The 18,370-nt window shown below is 37.9% G+C and overlaps 2 protein-coding genes across 5 annotated transcripts in view; both read left to right on the top strand.

Moving 5' to 3' along the window:
• Positions 1–602: 602 nt before the first annotated feature.
• LOC143430102 (WD repeat domain-containing protein 83) lies at positions 603–2,301 on the top strand. Its single transcript, XM_076906088.1, has 4 exons — positions 603–782; positions 880–1,123; positions 1,226–1,452; positions 1,798–2,301. Exons 1-4 carry the CDS (start codon positions 710–712, stop codon positions 2,163–2,165), a joined length of 912 nt encoding a protein of 303 aa, XP_076762203.1. The 5' UTR covers positions 603–709; the 3' UTR covers positions 2,166–2,301.
• Positions 2,302–2,796: 495 nt separating this feature from the next.
• LOC143430209 (low-density lipoprotein receptor-related protein 8) overlaps positions 2,797–18,370 on the top strand; it is a 35,859-nt gene continuing 20,285 nt past the window's right edge. For 2 of the 4 annotated variants that reach the window (XM_076906257.1, XM_076906256.1), the window contains exons 1-3: positions 2,804–3,343; positions 5,814–5,936; positions 17,852–17,974. In XM_076906257.1, coding sequence (XP_076762372.1) covers positions 3,247–3,343; positions 5,814–5,936; positions 17,852–17,974 — 343 coding nt within the window. In that variant the 5' untranslated portion in view covers positions 2,804–3,246. Of the gene's footprint in view, positions 3,344–5,813; positions 5,937–17,851; positions 17,975–18,370 lie in introns of all 4 variants that reach the window. The other 2 variants (XM_076906258.1, XM_076906259.1) reach the window with 2 other exon arrangements.

Consider the following 18,370-nt stretch of genomic DNA (forward strand, 5'->3'; position numbering starts at 1 on the left):
TAATATTTGTGAATGAAACAATCGATTTTCTGAATACCTTCAATTATATTTAGTGTAATATATGTTGATTACATCAAATTAAATTAATTGGTTACAAAATTAATAAACTATTCTATGTCCATTTGGGACATCTAGTAAACCATAACAAAACCACGTGATTCTTTCATGAATGTAACGAGGATCTATACGATTCTTAATTGTGTTCATTTCTTTAATAATCAGTAATTTACTTAAGAATGTGTAAGAATCAAGATATGTATATGTCATTCTTACATTGTATTTAAAATAATAATAATAATTTGATAGGATTACGTACACATAGAATAGGATTATGCTTTGAAATTGTCATCAGCTTTTGCTCGAGATTATAATTTTAACAAGAAAGGATCTAATGACAAGTTTATCGTCTGGTTAAATCCATTGACATTGTGTGTTTTACTATATGTTTGAATAAACATCAAATAACATACGAATATATCATATTTATCTATTAGGTATGAATACATATATTATCAATTAACAACATTGTTTTGGTCAATCTATAAAGGATATTCTGTGATTAATTAATTTATATGTATATAGTAAAATGTGGAAATGTTATGAAATACGTATTAAAAAATTATATTACTAATAAAGTCTAAAATATGTTAGTTAGTTTTAAAAATTTCCATATATTCCCAGAAAATGATGTACTTTAAATGAATCTATAATGGAAATCGAATATAAACTTCTGAGAGAAATAGATTGTAAACAAGGGGCTGTCAGAGCTGTGAGATTCAGTGGTACGTAAACAATTTTTTTATGAAAATACCTTTCATTCAACAATGATGATTTCTTATTGCTAAACAGCATTGATTTATATTTAATGATGTTTTATAGTTGATGGTGCTTATTGTTTAACTTGTGGATCTGACAGAAAATTAAAGTTATGGAATCCTTATAGAGGTGTTACTTTAAAGACGTATGGAGGACATGGAGATGAAGTAATGGACAGCAGCGCATCCTGTGACAGTAGTCAAGTAGTATCTTGTGGTTTAGATAAATCAGTTATTCTTTGGGATGTAGCAACAGGATCTCCAGTTCGTCGCTTAAGAGGTCATGCAGGTGCTGTTAATACCGTAAGGTATGTTAATAATAATTTTTATACTTGTCCATACATAGAAGCACTTATATATCCTGAATAATATTTTTTTTCATAAATACATGATTTGTTTTGTAACAATAGATTCAATGAAGAATCAACTATGGTAGTTTCTGGATCTAGGGATAATTCAGTTATGTTGTGGGATGTGCGTTCTAAGGTATTAGATCCAGTGCAATGCTTAAATGAGGCCAAAGATTCTATTTCTAGCGTTAAAGTATCAGATCATGAAATTCTAACAGCATCATTCGATGGAAAAATACGCAGATATGATATTCGTGTGGGTGAAATGTATGCAGATTACATGGGAGGTTGGTAGATATATTTTTATAAACATAATTATAGTGCATGATGGGTCTTTCATCTTTCCACTCTTAATTAGTTAGGACTGTTTGCTTATAATTAATTTAAGTTAAATGGTTTTAAATGAAGTGTCAAAATTAGACACTATTAGCAAATTAGCCGTTACTTAGACAAACTATTAAGGAAAGCAATTATGATTACAAATGTTAATAGCCTTCCTCTTCTGGATATACTTTAGTATCGCATGACGTTTTTGAACAAGTTATGTGATTTAGTTGCTTCGCATCATATAATGAGTAAGCATAGCATATGTTCATGAAATATAAAAATTATCATTAAATATATTATTACAGATGCAGTAACGTGTGTTAGTTTCACAAGAGATGGTCAATGCATAGTAGTTAGTTGTGCTGATGGTGTAGTTAGATTAATGGATAAAGATTCAGGGGAATTGCTCGGAGAATTCACAGGTCACGTGACGAATAATTTATGCTTAGAGTCAAGTGTTGACACTCAAGACACCCGTATTCTTTCTGGATCTGCAGATGGAAAACTATGGATTTGGGATTTAGTTTCTCAAAAAGTAGTTGCAAAACTTTCAGGATTTAAACCCACTAAGCACCCTATAGTTTCATTAAGTGTTCATCCAGAAAAAAATTATTTCTTAGCAACTAACGGGCCAAGTGTATTAATGTGGAGTACCGTATCAGCGCAGGAGTAATATTTTTATAACAAAGTTTGTGATTACAATTTTTGTATATATCATTTTATTCCAAGTATCCATCGTATATATCAAAAATTAGAGCAATTTTATACATTACTTTTGATACATTAAATAAACATAAAAAATTCAAGAGCAGTTGTATTAATCATCTTTACATTATTAATATACTAATTACAAATATTCTTAGAGTTTCACTATGAGTTTCAGCGCATGAATTCGATTAAGAAAAAATGATTTTTTTTACATAGAACGATACATTCAAGTTTATCATTGATAAAAATATCTCGATGATTGTTGCACAGATATCATTCACCTGTTTATTAAACGGATAGAATGCAGGTTAGGTTAAGTTGGGTCAGCACGTATAGTTAAAGAAACAGGCTATGAATACATACATACGTAGCGTAACGTTAACAAGAAGAAGAGACAGAGAGAGAGAAAGAAAGAAGGGGACAAACAAGAGGGAGTACTTGCGCGCGCAGGTGGCGCGATACCGGTGCGTCAGAATTAGTGGTCGACACCATCTCGCCCGGGAGAGGGGAAGAAAAAGAGAGAAAGAGAGAACGTTTCTGTATAGGGAAGAGAAATAGAGCAGCTGCGCAAGAGGAAGAAAGTACAGCGGGTTCGTATCGCGAATGAAAAAGACGGAAGAAAAGAGGAGCGAGAGATATATAGCAAGAGACACGGAGGTGCTTGCACACGGGGCGGGCCTGCCAGTCTCAACCACTTCGTGGAGTGCACTTTTTATTCTGTATTCGAGCACGTAACCACTCTGAATTGTTGGCTGTTTGCACGTATATGATTGAGGATCTGTGACTCGCCCGATGCAGAATAAAGACTGTTGGACCGCGTGGTCTTACCAGACTTTGATAACCAGTCAGTACAGCGTGTGTGAAGATTGTTGTTGTTGTTGATCGATCTCCCGGCTTGCCGGCTGTCAAAGTCAACCGAAATATCAGAATTCGTGACATAAAAGACAGCGAACAGAAGGCAATTTTGAAAATCTCGGTGTCAGTGGTAGTGTCGAAGAGTGGTGGTGGAAAAGAGCGAAGGAGAGGAGTGTGCAAAGAGGGTTGTTATGGGGCGAAGCTGTCGTCGTCTGCTGCTACTATCACCGCTGTATTTGCTGGCTGTAATCGGCTTTCTCGCAGCGGCTGATGCTTTCTCCACTGACAGTAAGTTACATTTTCTTATTGATACGTAAGGGAGGAAAAAAAAAGATTAATGGGGACGTTATCATTGAAAATGTACTCAAGCTTACGGTATTGTTAATTGATAAATTACGTATGGGTTGTGCCATGCGCCGATATTGCTTATATAATCGACATGTTTTGCGTAAATTTTCAATGAGAATTTTTTACAAATTGACCAACGTAGAACGCGGGAAAACAGGATAGTTAATGGTATAAAAAAATTATTCGACGTATAAGCTCAATATCTAGGATCTCTGCGAAAGGGATGCTGGTGGTGTAAAAGTGCGTTAGCTGAAAATAGGGGAAGGCCGCGATAGATGGAAGCACGTGAAGATCTTACCACTTTGTGCTTCTCGTTTAGCATTTATTTTTGTCCTGCCTGCATGTGTTGACATAAAGAATCGAATTTTTTATATTATTTGTATCATTTTTAAGAATTGCTTTACATGAAAGCGATATGTATATATATATTTATTTATTTGAGTAAAAGTTTAATGCCTTTTTAAAATGATGCGATAAACGCAACACGATCAATTAATAAGATTAAAAAAATCAAATGCTTTCTCATTTTCCCTTTCTTACTGAGGCACACGAGAAAGGGAATTATTACCATGCATTATACATTAAACAAACATTTTACGTGCGTTTTATTTTATCTAACAATTATTAATTTACGATTATAATCTGATCATACATTTACATTAATCTTATAATCTTTCATTGTTTGAAAAACTCTTTATGATCCTTATAATAAAATAGTGTAACGAATAAGTTATAGATTTTCAGTCTAGGTACAAAGATCTTGAGGTTTTATTGTAGTAAGAATGCCTTAAAAAAACTATCATAAAAATAAAACAAAAAATTGTTGATGTTGAAGTTAAAATTATATACTATAATAAATTTATACGAGTTTAATGACGATTAATCTAACGCTTTTTTGCTAAAATGTTAAAGCAAGAAGATTTAATTTGTTTTCTTACTGTTAGTTTCTGAGAATTTTTGTAGAAAGGACCCACAGTTGATAGTACAAATGGAAAGGAAGTTAATATCCGTGTTCACTTGATAATGCAGTTGACAATTGTCTTCAATATTGTAAAATGTGTGTAAAGGAAAGGCAAATTCGCGTTCAAATGTATAATATAAAAGGACATTATTGTTTGTTTTTTCGTCTCTTTAATAATTTAAACGGAGAAATATGAAAACTGAATTATTGTAATCACATTTGCGGCAAAGGTATCATCCAAATTTCGAGTACGCATTTAATATTTTTCGTTCATTACTGTCGTTTTGAATCTTGTTTGTTGAAACTAAAAAAAGCAAAAAAAAATAAATCTCATTTTATTATTAATGTCTTTCAAAAATACTCATCGGTGCGAACATCCGCATTCTAGCAACTAATTTCACGACATGGAAAACAAGTTGATATGATTCATATAAAAAAATATGTATACATATTTATATTTTTATATTTTCTTAGCTCTCTTGAAACTTTTATGTTTAATATGTAATTCACTTGTATGATATCTCGTGTACGATAAGTTTCTTACGTATTAGATACAAACGCAATATGCTGTGTTTGGATTGACACGTTGCACTTTGTATTTTATGTTGGGAATGGTAGATTGTTCAATAAAATTTATCGTAACTAGTGCAAGAAACGATTAATGCTATTATTAATATGTTGGCCTTGTTTAGCTATTGAAAACTGCATGCAAATTCTGATAATTTGGAGTAATAATAGGAAAATATGATAATGAACAATACCAGCGAGAGTAATAATGTCGATACTATAACTCATCATTATTACGTGTTTCATTTTTTTATGTCAAGCTGCAGTGGCAAATTGCAATTAATATTGTAACCAAACACGCCAAGTATCAATCATTAATTGGACAATTATTGCGAGTAATGCTTAATAATATTTGTATGTCAATTTTAATGCAATTAAACTTAAATATTGCAAATTTCTTAGCAAGTATTCGGATTGCCGTGATTTTATAGTAGAATTGAAAATACTTACAAACGTTTAAATAAAGTTTAGCACAATATTTCAATGAATTTACTGATACAAATACGAACGATAATTTTGATCTTACTTGTATCATTACCAAAAACGTTAATCAGTATTCAACGGCTATCCAACGGGTTTGCGTCAGTAAGACCAAGATCGTTACTCGTTTGTAAAATGATCTTATAAAATTCAAATAATTTTTAATTCCGTTCAAAGTTATGACAAAAGTAAATGAATGAAGAAAAAAAGCAACGTGTAGTAACACATATCGTGCAGGCACAAAGTTTAATAATGACATAATATTATACATATACGTTGATGAAGAGCAAACGTAAATATTTTTCAATCTTTTCTCTTTTTTCCTGCATTTCTTTTTCCGTTTTGTATGTCTTGCTTTTCAATGCAGTGGTATTTCATTTCCTTTCATTTGTTTTGCTTCAGGCAAGCCTTGTTCTTTAAGGCAATTTCAATGTGCAAATGGTAAATGTATACCGATTCCGTGGACCTGCGATAGAATGAACGACTGTGGAGACAATTCCGACGAAACTACCCAGGATTGCAAAGGTAAGCGATGAGACTCATATTCAAATACATGGGTGCGTTTGTACGAACGATGGCCAGGTAATACAATTTGTTTTGCAAGCAAAAAAACGAATAAAAATAAAAAATACGCTCGCATGTTTTGCTCTGTCATATTTTATTGAATGCAAGAATAATGTTCAATGAAAAGTATAGGTTCAGTCGTTCAATTATTGAGGGTTCAGTTTTTTGTAAACAGTTTTATTTAAATTTATTATGTTGTAAAATGTTTGATCGGAAGCTCGTATGTTAAGTTCGAAATAAGGTTCGCCACGACGTGACTGATCTAGACCAATACAAAAACAGATTTTGCAATCCCCTCTTACGATCAAGTTAGCCACTTGCGCGCGTGAACCTGTTTATTGTGTCAATTATTTTGTTGACAAACAATATGTGTATAACACTGTTTGCTGTGTGCAGTTAATATGTCGGATGGCGATATATTTAGCCAAGTAACGCGAAATTATATCTATTTAAAGCAACGTTATATATAGTGGCTCCTTGGCCGTAAAGCTTGAAGTTGTGGCCAGGGATTAATCATCTTAATTTGTTTACGGAACTTCTTAATATTGTCGTATTGCCACAATTTAGTTATATCTTTAACGTGATAAACGTGTCGTTGATAAATTTTCCGTGTAAAACAATTGATGATATTGTTATACTGAAGAATCGGTTGATTCAGTTAAAATGATGATTATTTGTTACGGTGTACGGCACGAGAAGTAGAATTTCAATTTTGTTGGACGCATCAAAGTTAGAACTGCTGGAGAATTGTTTCAAAGGAGGCCAAACTATTTGTCACCGTGATATTGATATATTCACTTGTAATATACATATATGGTGTAGATCTAATGTATTGCGACATCCATGGATTTTTCTACGATAAACTCCTTTCCAAGAAGTATCTATTGATAATTAACTTCGCCTCGATCAATATGATTAGACAGTACAGGGTAAATGTCGTTTAATGTGTTAGTAGTAGGACATTGATTCCGAGCCCCTGTTGGCAAGCAACCCATTATACACAGTTGTATAACCTGGTTGTATCTACGAAGGATGAATCTACGAAGGATGAATCTACGAAGTCCCAATGAGATTTTGGTTTAATCTACGAAGTCCCAATGAGATTTTGGTTTAATCCGACGAATAATTTAGGCTTATAATAACTACTATTTAACCACATCTGTGTTCACGGACAAACGTTACTTATCAACTGTTTGTGTACCTTTGAAGTGACCGATTTCGATTTTTAAGTTAACTTGCGTACACGTCGTCATTCATTGCCCGTATAAAAGCATAGCTTAATTACAGGGCTTAAGGATCAGGAAATCGTGCAAGTATCACGCGATAATGGGTGGTTCGGTTACTAACGTTTATTTTATGCAACGTGACAGGAACAGTACGGTCGAAACAGGAACAGTTACAATTTCAAGGAAATGAGAATAAAAAAAAAGGAACATGCGAGGCAGGATGATAATTGTACTTAATAATTTTATGAATACGAGATTACAGGTATGGTTGTGGAATTTCTGTAAAGATTCTAGAAAAGGCTGGCGTCCTTGTTTGCCCTACGAGTTTTCTTTCGTTCTGATATACGAGTATCGGTAACACGTAGGTTCCCAGCGATCTTGCATCAGACAGGTTAGCGTTTCTAATGTACTTTTTTTCTAGAGCCGCCAAGAGGCTGGCGAGTTTGTGGTGGATCGCTCTGGTGTCTCAGATCGATCACTAGAAACAGTTTATAGGAACCTGTGTAGCAGAAATTTCTCTTAAATGACCATATTAGAAATAAATTTAGTCTGGAATGAACGGTGCACAGATGGAAAATTTAATATACTGTTTCGCTTCCTTGTCTGCACCATGTAATCGGATTGAAAAGGAAATATTATTATAAAATTAAATATTACATTTTTCAACATATGACGATTAATGTGCTTAATTGCTAAGTTGGCAAATAATATCGCGAATGCCGGAAGGAGATAAACGTGTGTAGATTTATCAGGGGTTGAATACGAACGTTAAAATGTCGAGGTGAGGTGCCCATGGCGAACTCTGGGGGGCGGGGAAAAAGACTTGGAAAAAAGAACAGTAAAATGTAAAGCATCGTTGAAGAAACCGGACGACAGCTATAGAAGCAAGCATTTCGTCTGGTCTTCTCGGAACATGTTGATCATTTACACGCGAACTTCGTTTTTATCTTTTTGTGGATCATTTAACTGTATAATTTTTAAAAAGTTCGTCAAACCGATTTTTCTTATCTTTTTAAACCAAGCTTTTATTCACTTTACATATTGAAATCAATTTTTTTTCTGTAATCCATCCACCTATTTTCATCGCCTTCCTCCTGGAATAACTGTCCTTTTATTTTATTGATGTACTTACAATACAGATATTTTCGCAATATGTACTTTCTTTTGTCAGATAAAATCTGTAGAGCAGTGGAATTCATTAATTATCGGAGTAATTTCCAACTTGAAACGCTGGAAGATGGTCGTTTCGCGCATATTCTTCGATTTGCTCGTCCAAATAAAGTACCGCGCGATGTTTGATTCCAAATTAGCCAATCTTACTTTATAAGTCTTTCAGGTTGACTTCACCATAGATGCTTCTCTTATAACAGACTTCGTTACCTTACATTTCACGATTGAGAACCACGGATAACTGCGCAAACTTTACCTTGACTACCATATCACGTTTTATACAATATGATTTTCATTCTAATTCGTTCCTAAATTAGAAAATAGCTCAAAGAAAATTGGACTTACCAAGTATCTTGAAATTACTACGTATTAACGGTACACCATTATATTGATATTAGTCGAGTCGTTTATAATTACTACGTAGGATACGATTATACAAATTAAGTGAAACTAAATACGATTAGAGAAGAAGTTAAAGTTACATTAATAGCTCGAGAAATAAATAACTTAAATGATCATTTAGTCAAAGCATCGAATAAAACTATAGTTTACACTGTTCTCTGCTCTTCATGAATCATATTTTTCTTCGTCGCTCACGGGAAAGATTGTTCTTAGAAAGATTAAAAAATTCCATGGTTGGAAAGGGGAAAAGTATTCGAAAAGTGTGGTGTTGCATTAAAGTTTGGCGGGGTTACCTGGTTTAGAGGAGCCGTTCGTCTCGGTATTCTTCTCGTGTGCCAAACTTGGTCGACTCGGCTCTCCCCTTTCTGTCTGCGACTTTTTTCTTGCACTTCTTCTCCATCATCGTCGTCGTCGTCGTCGTCTTGGTGCCCTCACGGGGTCCCCTTGCCGCGCCTAGGGCTATCGTAATTTGTAGCGCAAGGCCTGCACCGGTTGCATCAGTCTCCATTCTGCAGAGAACCGATTCGGCTGCTAGCACAGAAACGCACACGTGCGTGTTTGTATGTATATACGAACGGATCCATAGTACCATATAATTATGGTGAAAGCCAGTCGTGCTTGCTGATCGTGCGGTGGCATGGCACGTAGGGCTAGCTTGGTCGAGTGGTCGACATATTGGTGGCCGCATCGATTGCTGCTCCCGCTTGCTGCTGCTGCTGCTCCTTCGACGCTTCTCTCTCGAGGGTGTTCCTTTCTTGTCAGCTACTTTCGGCTGGTGCACATAGCCGCTTTCTCAGCACGCTTCGCGGTCGTAGACGGTAGCCTTCGATTGATTCCAACCGAGTTAGAAATAGTTAACAAAATCCGATTGGTGTACCATTGGTCAAGAGAAAAGTGAGGGGTCCAGTCGTTCGTGAGGGGACTTGGGTTGATCATCTCATCGTACATATATGTTTCACGTTTATATATCGAAATTTACAAATGGAAGTTACAGTTTAATATCTTGGGTTATTGTAGATTATTGATACTGTAGGATAGTTTCAGTATACAGTTAAGTATACAGTTTTTAAGCGTGCATCGCAGCAGATAATGTGGTTACATGATTCATTGAATGGAACTGGCTTAAAATAAATAACAACGGGAAGGGATGACGATCCGAGGAATGAATTATACATGCCTTTACAATTCTTGCTCGCTGTGGCATTAAGTACTTACTGATTTACACCAGTTCTATTTTCGCTAGGGTTCGTGCGTTACCCATGTTCTCTCAGGGCTAGCTCGTGAACAGCCCTCGGGGATCTTGATAAAACCGGCTCTTTGTTTGATTTATAGTAAATTAACGGCGCACAGTCTGAATTATTGCAGCTCTAAATTTCGTTGCTGCTTCCAACTGATTGCTGTAAGTAAGTAGTTCGATATGAGCGAGAATCATGTCTGGAAATTATTTGGAAAAACCGTTTAACTGCCTGTCTCGCTTTATCTTCAGTTCAGCTGCTGCATTGCAAATAGTTTTTGGCATGCAACAAAAATTTCGTAGACTTTGTCGTATACTTTTTAAATGTACAATAGTATGCTTTGCTTTCTATAGATTACACAACTTCACCGCGATTAATAGATGAAGAATTTTTCACGTAAACATCGTCGTTTAATTAAGTAGATAATATTTTGCCCGAAGTGATTTTCATTTAATCGCGCTGGGGCTTCGACTTTTTTCGCCTTTCCTCGTCGTTTTGTTTGATCTTCCGTTCCCAGAAGCTATCTTAAATACTCTGTATTCGTTCAAGGGTAAAGGGGAATCGTTCCAGGTCAAACAGTGCCGAACGAAACAGAGCAGTGGTTAAATTAACTTAGCCAGAGATCGGAACGAGAGTAGAAACGAGATCTTCTCTCGAAGATCCACAATTCCGCTGCTCCAACCAACGTCCTATAATTCCGACTCCGTTCTCGCGGAGCGAAACACTGGCTGGCCAAAATTTCGCGCTGTAAACTCGTTCGACGAGTTAACGACTCGAATGTAACTATCGCCACATGGTAACTTCGTACACATCTTGGCCGTAGATCGAGCGTGTTACACGAGAAGGGGCGCGCCCAAATTTCGAGCGGCATTGTGCACCGGCGTAAAGACGGGATATTACGTGCCGACCTCTTTGCACGAAGCATTTTACAAGTGCTACACGAACGCTATGAAAAAGTAGTTCGAGATCCCGGCGAATTGGCCTTTCGTGAAAGAGGAGAGCCTTAAAGGCAAGCAGAGCCTCTTTTCGTGCTCCCCTTCGCATCGAAAGACACCTCTCTCTCTTCCTCCCTCTGTCTCTCTTTCCCTCTCATTTTTCCCTCCATCTCTGCAATTCAGTTTTCAGTACAATATTAAATCTGATACGCGTTTCGATTCTCCCATTTTGTTCGATTTAGTACTCGTGTGCGTGCGGATCAGAGAGAAAGTTGCGCGATCATCGGGATAAAAATACAATAACACGGGAATCCTATTTAATAAATACGCAAAAAAAGTTGATGTTTTCGTCTGATCAAATCTATCCGCGTTATCTCATAGTTTTTTCACAACAAACCTTTCGTTCTATTCTTTTTTTACATCTCCCGTAGTGCGTTTTCTTCTTACGTCAAATCAACATTTTACGGTTTTTTTTTTGTGGGGGATAAAATTGAACGACTGCGGCGCGCAATCGGTATTTCCAATTACGTGATCGCGATTGCCATTATATGCAACGCGATATTTGATTCGAATGCACGAAAAAAAATTCGGTCGCCGACTTGAAAGGCTGGGACAGGCCTTGGTAATAATCACGGGACGAATGATAATAATCACCGTCGACGCTATAACATGGTAAATTACCTCTCCCCGTTGAAACGCGAATATAACGTTTCTTACTTTCGAGAGTGCATACCGAGTTGCATTAATCTGTGTGTACGGTTGTCAAGAAAATAGTAAACGCACGTAGAGTAATTGGTTTTGCGTTATTGCACGTAGGGATTTTTTTTTCTCCCTTTTGAGAACTGGAAAAATCCAGTTGAAAATTAATCGGAGTTTCCTTGTTGCTTAATCACAGCGTTCTTAGCTTTCACCGTTTCATTGCCTCTTTATTTATTTCGCTTAATTCTCTTCTGTTTAACGTGCTACGAATTTCTGCAAGTTCACCGTTAATGGATCTTACTAATGAGATTCGTGTCTTTCAAAGACATCTCGATTTAACTCTTGATTACTGGAAATAGCGTCCAGAAGCTACCGAAATGCCCCATTCATACTTTTGATTGGACGTGGGCGATTCGTACTCTCTACGCGTGATTAACAAAATGTTAAACGGTCGCTTGAACAATAACTATCGGTGTGAAAGTTCGTCTCGCGTCTGTAGAAGGATTCACTTAATTCGATAACTTCAAATTGATGATCAATTGATCGTGAATTCTCTACGGACAATTTTTGTTTCTGTGGAAAAAAAATATCGAACGTTTCACAAGATGTAGAAAGTTATCGTTAAGTTACCATTATCAAACTGGATGCAGAGCTTCGATTCGATCGTAACACCTTACATTATTTTCATCATTCCTTTATGCTCAAAATTGAAACATTTTTTTAAGCTACATTTTTTGTAGCTAGCTTATTGCTATACTTGCTAATTTTGAAAATATTCCTAACAGATTATCTGAAACGCGTTTGCAAGCTTCGAGGAAAAGGAACCGGTCCAAACGTACGGTATATACGCTGGTAATTAAGGTTTAAACGTCGTGGAGCATCGAGGCAATTAGATCAGGGTAAAGCTGGATGTTTAAAACTGAACGTTGCTCTCGCGATGAATAGATAATTCTACGGTATCGAGATCATGGTTCCCGTCCAGGACGGGAAACTTGGCGAAATATATTGGATGTGCCAGCTTGATAACCGTGTCGCGCATTCGGAACGTTATTTTCGCGTAATCACGGATTTAGCAGCAATTAGTTGCTGCAAAATTGAGAGCGTGCTTCAGCGAGCTTATTCGATTGACAGGAAATGATCTCGAGGCTGGACTGGTAAAAAATGATACAGACATGACTGACCTCGTTAATAACGGAACTCGTTATCCTCGCTTTCCATTGACTGGAATCAGGCACCCGATTGTTCGCCAGCAAAGAATACGTGGTCAGAAAACGATACATCCTTCTCTTTTCAAAAGGTCCCTGTTGATCACGGCTTTTGTGCGATACATTATCGCAAATAAAAAGAATTGATATATACACAAATATTTTCTGTACGCAAAAGCTAAGAGAGGTGTGAAAAATTCCTACGATTAAAGTTATCTCATAATTTCAATCAAATCGATCTACTGGTTTTTGCTATGCCTTTGTTCATTGTTTTTCTGAACAGTGCTTTTACGAAAGCGCGTTCCAGATTTTATTGCCATTGCTTTAACGTGTACATAGTTAGATGCAATTTAGATTGCTATTTAAACAGTTGTATCATGGAATTCGCAAATTTGTCTCCTTAAAGAATGTGATCGAGCGCAAAGGGTTGAAGAAACCGACTTCACGCACCCCTTAAAAGGTGGAACTCGCCAACGGCGAGTCCGCAAGAATCCCGTTTCATGCGTCGCCATTTAAATCGATAGAACCGTGTTACCTATTGCCTCTCTGGCCGATCGTCGTCCGCGTTTCGTTCGTGCCCGTTGGCTTCCTGCTTCCTCGTACGCCGTTTTTTCATTTTAAGACGCGGCGTGTCGGGCATTTCTTGCACGCTTGAAGCTACCTATGCGATTTCACTTTCGAGACGTCGTGCAATCAAATGAACAGACAACGGATCGCTCATTCGCACTTTTACATTTCCTTCTCTGCGGCTTTTTTTTTCTTCTGTTTAAAAATTATGTTTCCATGTGACTTCACTTTAACAATAAAAATGTATCTACTTCGAAGAGGGTTGTACTCGATTTTACCAGTTTGTTTAATATTAAGGAGCGAAACGTTTACTTGGATCAGCATTCGTTGTATGTACACGCGATTCCAAATGTAGCAATCTCCGATTTTTCTTTTCATTTTGGGGTAATTTCAAAGTGAAATTTCGCTTGGAGCTCAAATGACATCGGTCGTAAGGTAATGTTGGGAAATACATACGATCGTTAATGGCTGTTTACGAAGGAAAGGGAAGAGATAAAGGGACGTCTGAGAAATTAAATCCGTTAATGCGATTTTCACGGTATGTTATTTTTCTACGCAACCCCTCGTATCTTTTCTGTACTTGGTTTATCCCCTGGAGTGCTACATATTCCTAAGTGGAGTAAAGAACCCATTTCATTTTGAAAGGTATAAATAGCTTATAACGATGACGCTGTCTTAAGATTTAGCAGGTATAGCTAATGTTTTTACAAAATGGTGCCAGAGGTATTGTAAGAATTCAGTGCATTTTATAATTTCGACGATTTCAGGTGTTTCATTTTCCTGAACGACTATGCTCTGAAAGCAAAAAATGAATTTGTCGATATCGAACAAACACAAATGAATCTTGCAAAATTTAGAATAAGGTTACGAACTGAATATCGTGCATCTGTCCTGATTAATTTTCGTGATTTTCTCGTTCTTCTCGCTCATTATCTTATCGAGAAAAAAATGTTCTTCCGCTAAGTCATCAAACGAACGACGTACTTTTCTGCGTACTCGTTTTGTTCTTCGAACTTAGCGTGCACAGCAATCGCCTATGCATATTGTATCAATTGTATCGCATTTTTGTGATCATTAAACGGGGGTAAGCGCGAAACGGACGCGCAAAAAGAATCTCGGTCTTCGTACTGCGTCTTGGATTAAAACGAGATCCGGAGATCCGTCCGCGATTGGCTCGTCTCGTTGTCCGCCTGTCCTCTTCCCTTCCCTTCGTGGCCGACTTCCCCTATTTCGACTCCCGTTCCCTCCTTCTTTACCCTCTCGCTAACTCCTGAACGGCGGCGGTTGATTAACTGAATTTTTCTATGTCGATTTTTCCGAACCAGAAGTTTCAACAGCTTTTCCGTGACGTCGATAAAACCGTGGATCACGTGAACCTTAATGCGATACGATTTAACGCGTGGCTAATCACGCAGTCAATTTTACTACCACACAGTGCCACTTCCTGAATTCTAGTTCGATCTGCTCTCTCGGCCGATTGTGCAATGCCGATCATTGCGCTTCTTCTGGCATGGGCGCCGCTAAATATACATATCCACGAGCGGCGGAAATAACGGAAAAAAATATATTGGATCGCGTGCTTATCGATGCTTGGCGTCAGAAATGCGCGGACAATAAAACATCGTGGATTTTGTGTTCTATCGCGTTCAGAGGCTGATCGCGTTTTAACTGTGCGGTAGTGCGCGTTTTAAAATTGCATGAAACGAACAGAAATCCACGGAACGACCCCCTTCAAATTTGCGTACGACTTCATTTCGCTTTGTTTCCTTCGAGTTTGTTTCAAACTGCTTTTTTTCCTCTCTCTCCCCTTTTCCGCTTCTCCTTCTCTTTGTTTTTCTCGGGTGCACTTTTCCCGAGCTTACCCCGAGCATAATATCTGATTTTAATATTACATTTTTTTCTCATTCGTTTCCCATTGCTGTTACGTTTCGCGAACACTCGTTTTCAGGTCAATCGCGATTCGCTCTACCTCTGCTCTACCTCCGCGAGTTCGGTTCAGATGTTGCTGCATCTGGGGTTCAGCTTAAATTGGTAATACAGCTTACTGTACGCACTTACACGGTTGTCGTGCGAGTTTCAGTCAGGCTACTAAAAGTATTTAGAAAAAAAATAAGAGAAATTGCGGATGACACTTGAATCTATTCTAGTTGAGAAAAAATTGGTAGAGTGATTTCTTAATACGTTAAGAATTCATATACATAGTTGTGCGTAGTATGGTTGCACTCTTACATTTATTTTATTATTTGGATAGCGATTAGTAGATTGCAGATATTCGTGCAAAATAAGAGAGAAATGTCTATGGATATAAAAAGCAATTCTGTGTATTCAACTTATTTTTTACGTTTTTACCATTTTATATTTCATCCAAATTGCTATTTGCAATAGAAATAATATTTTTCATTATTTTCACATGGGATATACAAAAATATCCGCAAGAAAAATATTGAATAAAATAAATATACGATATTGAAGCTTTCCACTCTTTTAGCCTGTTTTCTTTCTGTCCATTTATATTTTTACACGTGCGCACGGAAAAAATTAATTTATTACTATTTCAATACTATCGGAGAAACATTAGAATTTTTTTCCAAATGAAAAAGCATTTACTTAAGCAAGAAAATTGTTTACAAGGTATTTCCTCGAATAGAAATAAATTTTTATTTCTAATACACCATCGCGGTGTAATCATCGAAAAACCATTATCCCAATTATCTTTCTGCTCAACCACCGAATACGGGACGCAACAATCTTCTAACAATTCAACCATTGAATTCATCGATCAACTCACATGGGAATATAGCCAGACAATCGATTAAATCATTTTATTGCGACACGTACGTTGCTCGATAGCAAGTGGAAAGCATTCGCTCTCTCCTCCGAACGATTTTCTGATGTACAAGTCAACCGCGATTGCGTGTGGGTGTTAGAATGATTTCATGGCCGCGACGTTATCATCGCCACTTAAATAATCGGTCAGACTCGAGTGTCCTTGATCATACGAACCGCTAGCCGCTTCCTGATTCAGCGAATCGGCGTCGCAGTTTTCTGTTAGCTCGCGCAAAATTGAATAACAATCGCGTTTGATTCGTCTGCGACGCTTGGCGGCTGCCGCCGGGTTATGTTGCGTGCATTCTACACACGTATACATACATCGTCTCTCAGTCCTCAGGCCCATATATAGGGGCCCCTTTACTCGCCTGCTGGCTTACAGCATCCACAACTGGCAACGCGAGTGCATCGTTCGTTCGATCGAGTCGTTGAAAGAAAGGCCGCGGTGTTTCGCTAAAGGGTAACCGCGTCGGTGTTTTTTCGCCCCCTTCGACGTTGCATTCTGCTCCAGTGGCACACAGACTGATCGCATCGTGACCGCGTCCTCCTCGAAGTTACGTAAGAAACCTCGAGGAGAGTTTCGCGGATGAAACTTTTTCCACCCCTTTCCCATCCGTCGTTTCACCTCGTGTTCTCCGGACGTGTCCGTCCAGTGATTCCACTTCCATATAGAGACGAGAAAGAGGTGTATCCTAGACGTGAAAAGAGTAATCTCGGTCGTGCGACGTAGTCGAGTCGAGGAGTCGATTTATTGGAAAATCGTTTCACGGACGATTGTTTGGTCGGGTTCCGTAGGTGGCCCATGCTAGTACATATAAATCGGTTGCCGAGATAGAAGAGAGAAAGGGATCAGAGTATTGTGACTTTTGATGGTGTAGAAGAGTGAGAGACCTCTGCGGGCTTGGCGGGCTTTCCGAGGGTGAAAGGATTTTATTCCGTTCGAGGGATAGGAAGCCAATGAAGCTCGAAAGATGTTCTGAATAGATGGTCCCGGTGTTTCGTGCTATCTGGTACTTTTGCCTCGCTGGCTCGACCTAGTACAGTTTCGCCTGCTGCGGTAATCGCGTATACAGCGTTTTATCGGTCGTTTCACGTAACACTTGAAACTCCGCGAGCCGCAATAAAACGATCGACAGACGATTTTCTGCCGCTGGCGATATTAACTGCAAGCGAGAGAGAGAGAGAGAGAGAGAGAAAGAGGAAGGTAGAGGAGGAAGAAAGGCAGCAGCTAGGCCTGCCTCCGCAGGGGAGAGAAAGGGCTATAGTGAAGCGTCGTTGCGCGCTGCTGAAAGCTTTTATATTGGATCACCGTTTAAAGTAGCGCCTCCGAAGGTGCACGGGAACACACCGTTCCACCCATCCTCCGTGAACACCGATACACGCGAATGTTACGCCGTGTACGCCTCGTGTGACTGGAAAAGGGACTGATAAAGACATATATCCTCGCGAGCATGCGGTTCACTGGAACCCCGATGTGCCTTTTCATCGTTTCGCGATGCACGTGCATATTGCTGTTGCAATTTACGTGCATCGCGCTGTACGCACGCTCATCCACATATGTAACCGCCGCCCCTGACAATTATGATCACAACAACGGTGGGCTTGCAGATCCACAGTTCTGCCTCGAGTCGGAGTTCAAGTGCGCGAACGGCAAGTGCATACCCGGGACGTGGTACTGCGATGGTGACAATGACTGCAAGGATGGCTCGGACGAGGGTCCGGCGGTTTGCGGTGAGTACATTATTATTTTTTACTTTTTCTTCGTTCTTCTATTTTTCCTTGTGCACTGTTCAGATTTGTATTACATTCGTGTTAGAGCGTATACTTTTTTGTTAATTATTTTTTCACGGGTGCAACATCGAAAGTGACTCGAAATGATTAATAAAATATGTAATACTGATAAGTATAGATGCGAATATATGGAATATATTCGTTGCATAATTTAACGCCTTGCACTTTAATATTCAGTTTTTTGAGATTCATTTGGAATGCAAACTGTGTTGATATGAAAATTTGGAAAATTCTGTACAGTGATGTTTAAATGGCAAAGTTTAATTTAGAAAATAATTGTAAATATTTTATAACAGTTCTATTTTTGATTATGCGATTGATGGAAGAAAATGTCGA

Source organism: Xylocopa sonorina, chromosome 13 (assembly GCF_050948175.1).
Source record: "Xylocopa sonorina isolate GNS202 chromosome 13, iyXylSono1_principal, whole genome shotgun sequence".
NCBI lineage: Eukaryota > Metazoa > Arthropoda > Insecta > Hymenoptera > Apidae > Xylocopa > Xylocopa sonorina.